Source organism: Henckelia pumila, chromosome 4 (genome assembly GCF_033568475.1).
Source record: "Henckelia pumila isolate YLH828 chromosome 4, ASM3356847v2, whole genome shotgun sequence".
NCBI classification, from domain to species: Eukaryota; Viridiplantae; Streptophyta; class Magnoliopsida; order Lamiales; family Gesneriaceae; genus Henckelia; species Henckelia pumila.
In genome coordinates, this window is record NC_133123.1 from 219,394,455 (window position 1) to 219,405,362 (window position 10,908).

The 10,908-nt window shown below is 39.0% G+C and overlaps 1 protein-coding gene across 1 annotated transcript; it reads left to right on the forward strand.

Annotated features, from left to right (window-relative positions):
- Positions 1-8,376: 8,376 nt before the first annotated feature.
- Positions 8,377-9,556, forward strand: LOC140862779 (uncharacterized). Its single transcript, XM_073265811.1, has 2 exons — positions 8,377-8,507; positions 8,854-9,556. The coding sequence occupies exons 1-2, from the start codon at positions 8,377-8,379 to the stop codon at positions 9,554-9,556; spliced, it is 834 nt and encodes a 277-aa protein (XP_073121912.1).
- The last annotated feature ends 1,352 nt before the right edge of the window (positions 9,557-10,908 follow it).

Consider the following 10,908-nt stretch of genomic DNA (forward strand, 5'->3'; position numbering starts at 1 on the left):
TCGAAAGAGCCAGTCTGGATATGCTGGCGGGGATTACTAGGCTGCTTGAGCATCAGACTGCACAGCCAAGGAAGTCCCATGAGGAGGATGTCGTAGAGCGGTTCCGGAAACAGAGACCTAAGGAGTTTGGATGTACCACTGATCCACTTGTTGTTGAGGAGTGGATTCGTTCTCTGGAGACCATCTATGCATACATGGGGATTACTAATACTGATAAAGTAAGATGTGCTATCTTCATCCTGAAGGATGACGCAGCTTTATGGTGGGAAGGTGCTGTGATAGGGTTGAACTTGGCTACTCTTACTTGGGAATACTTTAAGAAGACGTTCTTTGAGAAATAATTCACTGATGAGGCACGTGGACGGCTAGTGCGGGAGTTTATGAGTCTCCGTCAGGGAGACAAATCTGTTGCTGATTATGTTAAGCAGTTTGAGCGGGGATTCCACTTCGCACCTTTGATCGCGAATGAAGAGAAGAAGAGGCTGCGACACTTCACTGATGGACTACGACCCGGCATTAAGCATGATGTATTTATGGCTGATGTGGCAAACTACAAGGCGACAGTGAATAGGGCATTCAGATCGGAGCAAGGAAGGAGAGATATGCATGCAGAGTACCAGAACAAGAGGCAGCTACAGCAGCCTTTCAGGGAGCAGTCTTCACAGCCAACAAAGAAGCAGTTTACTGGGCCGTCTAAGGGCCCGAATCCACCTAGGCAACAACAGAGGTTGCAGGTTCAGCACAGGAAAAATCAGAGAGGGGCAGCCGCCCCAAATCCTGGAGGGATACCATTGTGCAAGACTAGTAAACTTGGCTACATATTCCTTGATATTCAGTTGTCCCTACTGCAAACAATAAATTCTGCTCCTTTGTCTTTTTTGTAGGAGACTGGAATGAACCGTTGATAAAAAGCAGTTTTAAACACAGACCAGGTGATAACCGTACCTCGATTCTCCAATGCTTTGTTTGTTGCTATCCACCAACTTTTTGCAACTTCATGAAGTTGATGTGCAACCAATCTAACTCAACTATCATCAAAATAGTCGAGAGATTCGAACAACTGATCAATATCTTCTAACCAGTTCTCATAGTCCACTGAATTCTCAGTCCCCTTCAGAGTCGGTGGCTTAAAGGACTGAAATCTTTTCAACGGAGTTTCCATTGGTGTTGCAATCGCACTCATCGGATCAGCAGATGTACTACATTGAGAATTCGGAGGTTCTTCCACTGTTTGTGGTACTGGTGCTGGTTCTGCCAGAGGAATAACAACTGTCTATCTTGTGACTTGTGCTTGTCGAGGAGGCATATCTGATATTCAAACAGATTAATGCACAATACAAAATGATCTCGATAATTTTGTGCCCCTCCTTCTCTGATTAGCAATCTCATGCATTCTCAAGAGATCGAGTTCTGAGCAAAAATCAATTCTAATTCATTCTCAATCAATTCGAATATTCAGGTAAGCATGTAATTCTCAAAGCAGTAAAGCATGCTAGCAATAAAATAAACAAGTCAATCAATAGGACTCGATCTACCCCGCTCACTCAATTCTAGTTCAGTCCAAGAACTAACGTCGCTCTAATACCACCTGTTGTGGGGATCTCGGGCTGCTAATCTCAATTCTTATGGGGCAATTAATGAATAAGAATCATTAATTAAACAAGTGAGAGAAAAGATCAAAGTTTTTTTTTTTCTAAATAGGGGTGCTCTCGATCGGTCAAAAACTACCGCTTGGGCGCTGCCTCCAAATTCCCAAGGCAAAAACTTGGGCTCAGGGATGCACTCGGGCTGTGAAATTTTGCAGCACGGGTGCTGCCTCGAGCAGATTTTTGCTCTGTTCTTGCAGCTCATCATCTGATCTTATAACTCCTTTCTTACATGCTCTTTTAAGTCTAAAACATGCACCAACATAAATATCAAGATCATAACCATATCCACATGCAATCCTTGAATCAAACTAGTAGTGCAAATACATGAAAAAGCTACACTTCAAAAGGTACTCAACATATGTTCTTCAAACCATAAACAAAAAATTTATTCTCTAATATGTTTGACACGGTTAATGGTATACAACTTCTGCTAAACCCGAGTATCCACTTGCTAAAGACTCTCTATCTCGATACCCTCATCGTCTCTCACTAGCTCCTGCCCCTTCTGTTGTCATGCACACATACAAAATAAGACAACAACCGGATAACTCCGGTGAGAATATAATTTTTAGTATAATCGACATAAACATGCGTTAACTATAGCTGCTCAATTCAAGCTATAACGTAAATAGAACACATATTTAATAAAGGAAATCAATCCTCGAGATTTCTTATCTGATCTCGGTCTCAAGATTCGTACCCGATCTTGGAATAAAGATTCGTAACCGATCTTGATCTGGATATATCCGAACTTTGTAGATCGTAGCCGACTGCACATCAAAGGTAAGAAATATAATTCAAATATGCATTTACCTGAGATGGATTCACAATTCAAGTTCTAAACAAAAGAACATATATTTAAACAAGTATGTGATTTTTGTGCGATAACTCAAAAATCATAGTTCTCGAGTTTCAAAGCCATTACGATCAATGTCATCTTATACGTTTCATTTCGTTTGAATTGTAGACGCTTCAAATTCGAACAATCTACAACAAAGAATTCATATTAAACTCTATTCCAACATCATCATTCAATCTTTAATGAAACAAATTCAAACCAAATAGCTTTGAAACTTCTTCACTTCTTAGCCGATGCGAACGTTGGATTCTCGAGCTCGAAGCACTATATTACCAAGGTGAAAATAGTGTTTATAAGAAATGAATATCAGCTGTCAAAGCCTATAATCTTCAGTTCAATCTCAAGACATCAAAACAGCGTCAAATCGTAAACCGGCGACGTAACGACTGAAAATCGATAACCGAAACTCAACTCTATCAAGTCTAACAATAAACACCAGCTCCCAAACATAATATATCAGCAATTTATCACCAAAAACCATCATAATTCAGTAGGCATAGGTTCGAATATAGCTTCAGAAATTCATAATAAACTCATACGGCGTTTGTTCTTCGATCCGACTTTAATATACAATACAGAGAACCTCTATAACACATATCCATGATCAAAATCTGAGTTCTGCACATACATAAATTTCATAACCTATTGAATCTTATCAATACTTACATCAATTCGTAGCTCTTGAAGAGAGCATCGCGACGCTATAACCGGAATTAAAAACGGTCGGACGGATCTTGGGTTAACGAATTTTGAAGATCAAATTCAAGAAGAAGATGGAATTATCGATTCTTTGCTGAAAAGTCTGATAAGTCTGATGAATATACATGTATTACACGTACATACACATATAAATTCCATGTGTCCTCCACTACTTTGCCAATTTTGAAATTTAGCCCATCAAAACTTCATCAATTGCAAAACAGTCCTCGGCCCTCTTTTTAATTCAATTTCAATCCTAAATAATTTAATAATATTATAATTTTAATCTAAACTCTAAAAATTCTCAAATTAAATATCCTCAGATTAAAATTAAATAATCTCGGATTAAATCAAATAATCTCGGGCCTTACATCGATCCTTGTCGGAAACCCAGCAACTCGCTTGCCTTCGCCTATCGGAGAGCAGGAGGAAAATGCAGTTTATAGAAAGCTGTGTGGAACTCATCCCAGGTAGAAACTCCTCGGGCTGCAATAAATGGTGCAGATGCAAAATTCCACCATTTTCGAGCTCGTCCTTCCACCAAGAAATCGAGAGTCTCCATATTTTGTTCTTCAGTGCATCGGAACTCTTGGAAACAACCCTCCATACGTCTCAGCCCGTTCTCTGCATCCTCCGGTGACTCTCCTCTGACCAAATGTTTCGGACCCATCTACATAAACCTATTCATGCTAAAATGCATGTGATCATGATGGTGATGATGGCCCCGACAATGCTCTAGATTGCCCTGATCACCCTAACGTCCACCTACGCTTCCTTGGCTACTCTCTTCACCACGACCCGACATCTACACGACGATTTAAAGGTTAATCCCAATTTCAAGAATCTAAATCCCAAGATTACTATGCATGCTCTGATACCATAAATGTAGTGACCCGCACCGTGATAACTTACTAATCAGAAGCTTAAACATGCATTTAATTTAATAAATTACTTAATCAGAAATTAACAGCGAAAAACATAAAAAATAATTAAAATATTGTTTACAACCATATCAAAATCTGTATCAACCCAATTACAATAGAAAACATAATCCAAGACAAAACTCTGCTGGCCATCCATCGCCTAAGCTCTCCTGGAACCAGCCGTAGACCTGCCCCATGGAATGGGATGTCCAGATACAACAAATTACTGGACGTGAGCATGAAAATCTCAGTACGAGATTATGAGTATACGGTATTATATGTGCATGTATGCAAGTGAACTGGGTACCAAGACACTTAGGTAAAGAAACAAGCTCATAGACCGGGCCCAGGGTATATAGCACGCTGCACCGTCTCCTCAGGAAGTGACTCATATACCCAGTGGATAATGATGACCTGATGCTAGTACAAGTTTCCAACCATCACGGTGACCTGACACAAGACTTATGTATCCAACCATCCACAAACTCGTAGGGTGAGCACCTACTACAGGATACCTCTAAGGTAAAAGCTCAGTATGCTCGTGTATGCAACATGCAGTCATGACATGCTGTCTATAAAGGCATAAAAATCATTCAATCACATAATCCATGCAAGCACATAATACATGCATACTCAATCTGGATATCTCGAATAATACTTCTGTACCTCATATACTAGACAAGCTAAACCAGCTCTATGTCCAAGCCTATAATATGCACTACAGTGCAAAGTACTCAAGAATTATAATCTTATTCTAAAAGTATTAACTATGCTATAGCATACTCTCTATTTACTATAAGGAGAAAGAGCTATGCATGCGTCCGTAGTCAGCCCTCTGATGATGATTGCCCCAGAACTTGGGCACCTCTCCGAAGCAACCCCGGAGTGCCTTGCCAACCTCTGGACCAAGCCTAGGAAGGCTGGAAAATCCCCAAAACCCCTAGAATACCCTAAAGACCGAGAGAGAATTTTGAAATTGGTGTGAGAAATGTGGCCCTCGGAACCCCTATTTATAGATGGAGAACGTTGCGTCCATTTTAGGAACGTTGCATCCGTTTTCCACCTGTCCTGCCACGTGTCGATCCAATTATATGCAAACCGCACACCTGTCCCTAACCTAGAACATTGCGTCTATTTTGCAGTTCGTTGTGTGTGATCTAGTTCATTGCATGTGTTCTGGTACGGAGCTTCCTAACTGCCCAAATGTTTGGAACCCTCCGGGCCCTTCCTAACATTTTTGGACGTTTTGGATCTGATTTTTTACTTGTTTTCACCAAATAATGATTCCTTAAACATGTTTTTCCACTTTTAAAAATTATATGTCATTTCTTAACATGTTTAAAATCACTTGATTTTGTAAAATGAAATCGGGCTACTACATACGTACTGGGTGTTAGTCGCTCACGTCCTGGTTATAATCTGGACACCCCATTCCACGGGGCAGGTTTGAAGCTGGACAGGGCGAGTGGATCGAGGCAGGGTTAGATGCAGGTTCAGGATGCTCTGGAATTTTTACTAAAGTCTGTATATATTTTTTGGAATAAACATTTGGTTTTGTTTTACAGGTTGTATCCTGTCGTTTTTCTTGTAAATATTGGGTTTGTTTAGTTTCCGCTATGAACTCTGAATAAGTTTGAATAAATTACTATTGTTTTTATATTAATCTAAATTGCATGCTTAAGACTGCTAGTTAGTAGGTGATCCGTGCGGGTCACTACAAATATTCAGAATTTAAGAAGTAAAGATAACGAGAAATTAAGACGAAGTAGAGTTTGCGCCGTTCGTCTTCGTATTCGATCCGTGCCACCAGATTCTTCTTCTATGTGCAGCATCCTTCTCTAGTGATTCTCTCTTCTGTGCGTGATCTGCTACTCAAAGTGCGGCCCTTCATAATGTGTTTCTGCCCTTATCGTGTGTACTTGATGTCCTTTTTATATAACCTTGAAGCCCGACGAATAAAGCCCGACAAAATTGAGAATTTTAAAAGTTCAAAAATCTACAACTTTTTTTCTTGCAGACCCAGCGCAGAGGTGCTTGTGCACTACCTCTTCGAACACACAGTGCAGAGGCGCTGTTTTGGTAGCACTGATGCGCTGCCATTCTTCACATACAGGGCACTGGTGCGTTTCCACGGGTGCAGGTGCGCGGATCTTCATATGTCTAGCGCGCGGCTTTCTTTCAAAAATCATATCTCACGTTCTAACCGTCAGATCAAGCTGAAATTTGGACAATAACTTTATAACATCTTACAGTTTAGTTTGAATGGTAGATATTGGATTTGTTCTCTATAGAGTCGGCAATAACTTTTTTACTGCTGTTGCTTCGCAATTCCTTCTTTTGCCTCTTCTCGGTACTTAACTTAAATCCTTACATATCACAAAAACAACAAACAAATACGCATAAAACGGCTCGATACATCACAAAAGACAAGTTAAATCATATGCATATTAAGTTCATAATTTGCACATATCAAATATCTCCAAACTTAGACTTTTGCTAGTCGTTAGCAAAACAATAATGTGTAATACAATTGACCTTCGAATTTTATATTCCACAATTCAATCCACATGTCGGCTCATTTTCTCAAGAGTTCTCGTGTGTGCGTGATTTGCCAATCTCATCTACCCATCTAACTTTCGATATAATCATGCAATTAGTAAGTTTCATAAATTCATTAACTCCGCCCTTAGGTTTCAAAATACTCTTCACCAAGTTCAACCTTTATTTGCACAGATTAAAAGTACTTTTCGGTTAAATTTTAGGCTGACGCATATTAAGCAAAAGAACAAGTATCCGAATATATATCAATGCTAATCAAAGACTCAGGATTCAAGCAAAGAAATTTGGATATTTATAATTTTTGCAATATTGAGTAGCTAAAAATTTTTTTTGCACTTCATTGCCAGATATTTATCTGACTACTTCTACTCCATACATTTTCCATCTTTTAGTTTTTTATTTTTTTGGACTATAATTTCAATCCAATTTTTTTCAAGGCCTCCCCTCACCTTACTTTCTCTGCCATTACACTTTTTCTTTGAACTTTTTTGGCTACTCAATTTTTGTTTTGGATTTTTCATATCAAGGCTAACAAATAAATAGTGGTTAAAAAGGCTCAATGAACTCAACAAAATTGCCTAATTCATTTCCATGTTCAAAAAAGTATACCTCGGTTTCAAACAACAATCACAAGAGTTAAAAATCATATCCTCAAATCCACATCACAAATCCACATAATTATTTTCAAATTGCTAGAAGTATCGAAAATCATGGCATTTCTGCATATGAATGAGAACTCAAGATTAATATAGATAACACTGACTTTTTCAGCACCAAAATTTTTTTTCATCATAGGACAAGACATTTACACATCATGCCTTTAACATTGGGAAGATAGTTGAGCAAAGGGTGGTTATTGAAAATATCCCAAAATATTTTAGTGATTGTTGTCATGTGGGACATAGCGTCGATGAGTGTTATATCAATGGTCGTGTTCCAAGACCAGCTCCTAAGAAACGAGTGGTAGCAGATAATGACCTCAGGATAGTCATCAATAATAAGAGGAACAACAATTCCAACGTTCCTAAGCAAGCAAATTCGGAGAGATTGGAGTGGACGGAGGTTGGTAATCGGAAGGGGGGAAAAGCATGATGCGGTTTAAGGAGACGGTGTTAATGTGGCTAGAAATAGTCCTAAATCTTCAAAAAAATTTGATCCTATTCTTTTGGATCTTGGAGTAGATAACATAAGCAGTGATGATGCTATTCATGAGGAAACTATGGAAAAGATAAATCTTAAAGGTAAGGAAATCTTGAATGAAGAAATTGAAGGAAGATGGGTAGATGGGGTGTTCCTAGGAAAAGATGTCGACTATTATTTTTCTATGAATGGGGTTGTTTTTTTAGAAACTTAAAGAATCAGTGGTTCAGAGTTCAGACCAGCTACAAGGTTCCTGAATCGAGTCTGGAAGCTAATGTCGATTTGGAAAAGGATTTGGAGGGACAAGATGTGTGTAATCAAACTATACAACACGTTAACATAGGGAAGGATGGTGCTAAGCACAAAAAAAATATTGAGCAGACTAGTGTAATTGCCACTGCGGCCCAACGTGAGATGATGCTAGTTCATAATGTGATAGGGAAATTTTGGGACGATATTGATGAAGGTGCAGATGAGTCAAATTTTGAATCTGCTCTGGAAGTGGGGTTCTATTATGAAAACGGTAGAGTTTGAGGAGATTGTCGAGATGGGTAATGATAAACTCGAGTGCATGGAGAATTCTATAAAACGAGGTCATGGTCGTGGTCGTTGTAGACCTCCTAAAAGAAACAAATCAGTTTCTGCGCCATTAAAGAGAGTTCCTTCAAAAAAATCCAGGTGAAGTCTCTAATGATCTTTCTCAATGAATTGTCTAATTTGGAATATTAGAGAGATTGGTAATAAATCTGATCAAAGAAGAATTAATCTTCTTAAACAAGTTAACAGATTTTTGTGCATGGAAATTTAGGAACATATGCGACAGCTTGATGTGGTTGGTATGTCAATATTGTTTGGATTCTCGGATGTGTTAGCGAATGTCAGTAACAAATTTTTTTTTTTTTTATGATAGTGAAGTGGTTGTGCATGTCTTGGTGGATCATGCTCAGTTTTTGCACTTGAAAATGTCGTCTACTTCTCTTCCTGTGGATATATAATTGTCAGTTGTGTATGCGAAGTGTGACAGGAATGGGAGAATTTCTCTTTGGGAAGGTTTATTGGAGTGTAAACCAGAGGGAAGTTGCGCCTGGATTGTTGGAGGGGATTTCAATGTTATTGAAGATCCTTTAGAACATTCTTTGGGAGCAGTTAGCAGACCAACATGTATGCAAGATTTTTCTGAATTTATTGTGGATGCTGGTTTGATTGATGCAGGTTATGTGGGGTCGAAGTATACGTGGACTAATAGGCGTATTTGGAAGCGATTGGACAGAGTTCTGATTTCTTCAAATTGGTCTGAATATTTCAATTCGTTTAAAGTAGAACATCTTCATAGGGGCTCGTCAGATCATTGTCCGTTGCAAATCTCTGCTCCTTTTTTGCCGAATCTAGTCTCTTCGTTCCGTTTTCAGAATATGTGGGTTCTTCATCCGGAATTCTTACAGACAGTGAGATTGAACTGTAATTTTCCTTGTTCTGGTAAGGGTATGTTTCGTATGGTTGCTAAATTGAAACGCCTAAAAGATCATCTGAAGTGGTGGAATAAAGAGGTGTTCGGAAATGTTATGGATAAAGCCCGGGATTTGGAGTCTCTGGTTGCTGATGCTGAATATTTATTTGATAATGTGCCTTCTGATTCTAATAGAATTGTTCTGTCTCTATCTAAGGCTAATCTTTCTTTGGGGCTTTCAAAGGAGGAGGCTTTTTGGAAACAAAAAGCAGCTTGTTAATGGGCGACGGAAGGAGAACATAATACTAAACTATTTCATAATATGGTGAATCGGAGGAGGTCGTCGAATAAAATATAAGGTCTCCCAAAAATCAGGGGAGTTTCTTCATCTTCATCCATGTCTAAAATCATGAAGTCTGCTGGAAATATGAACTTATCAACCTTCACCAAAACATCCTCCACAATACCACGTGGGTACGTGATACTCCGATCAGCCAACTGTAATGTGATGGTGGTCGCCCTGACTTCTCCAAGCTCCAAGGTCCTGTAAACAGAAAAAGACATTAAATTTATATTTGCTCTTAAAACACATAAATCTATATTTACCTTAGAACCACCAATAAAACAAGGGATAGTAAAACTCCCTGGATCCTTGAGCTTTTGAGGCAAATTTTTTTGCAGGATTGCACTACACTCTTCTGTCAAATTCACCACTTCATTGTCTTGCAACCTCCTCTTCTTGGACATTACATCTTTGATGAACTTTGCATAGTTAGACATTTGTTCCAAGGAATCTGCAAATGGAATATTGATGTGTATCTTCTTAAAGATGTCTAGGAACTTGGAAAACTACTCATCAAGTGCCTTCTTCTTAAACCGCTGTGGGTATGGAAGCTGTGGCTTGTACATCGGTTTAGATTTAGATTCCTTCTTGAGCTCTTCAACCACAATTTCTTCAGCCACTGGTTCTTCAATTTCTTTGGCTTTGCTCTGCTCTTTAGCTTCTAACTTCTTCCCACTTCTTAACTCTACTGCTTTGCACTGCTCTTTTGGATTCACTTCAGTATTGCTGGAAAACTGTCCTCGATTTTGATCCTTCAACGTATGTGCAAGCTGCCCAATCTGTGTTTCCATAGATTTCATCATAGATCCCAAACTGCACATGTGTGTCTCCATGCTGTCCATTCGAGTTTCAGTCCTCGACATCCTCTTGTTAGATTCAGTAACAAAATTAGACACCACATCCTCCAAAGACGATTTACCTTCCCCTTGATTTGTATTGAATCCCGGAGGGGGTTTCAACACATTCTTGTTGTTGGCATAAGAAAAGTTTTCATGGTTACGTAAGCCAGGATGATAAGTATTAGGAGGAGGGTTACCTCGATAATTTCCATAGCCTATGGGATTGATATATTGAGCTTCCTCAGGTGGATGAGATTCTTCTATGGCAACCGAAACACCTGCAGGTTCTGCGATATTCACCTTGTTCAGAGAAGAAACTTGTGTACTAAATGCAAATAGCTGTGCAGTAATGGATGTAAGAGGATCCACACTGTACACTCCTTTATTGACTCCCATACGTTCAGATGACCACTGATAACTATTGATAGTCATCTGTTCTAGCATATCATA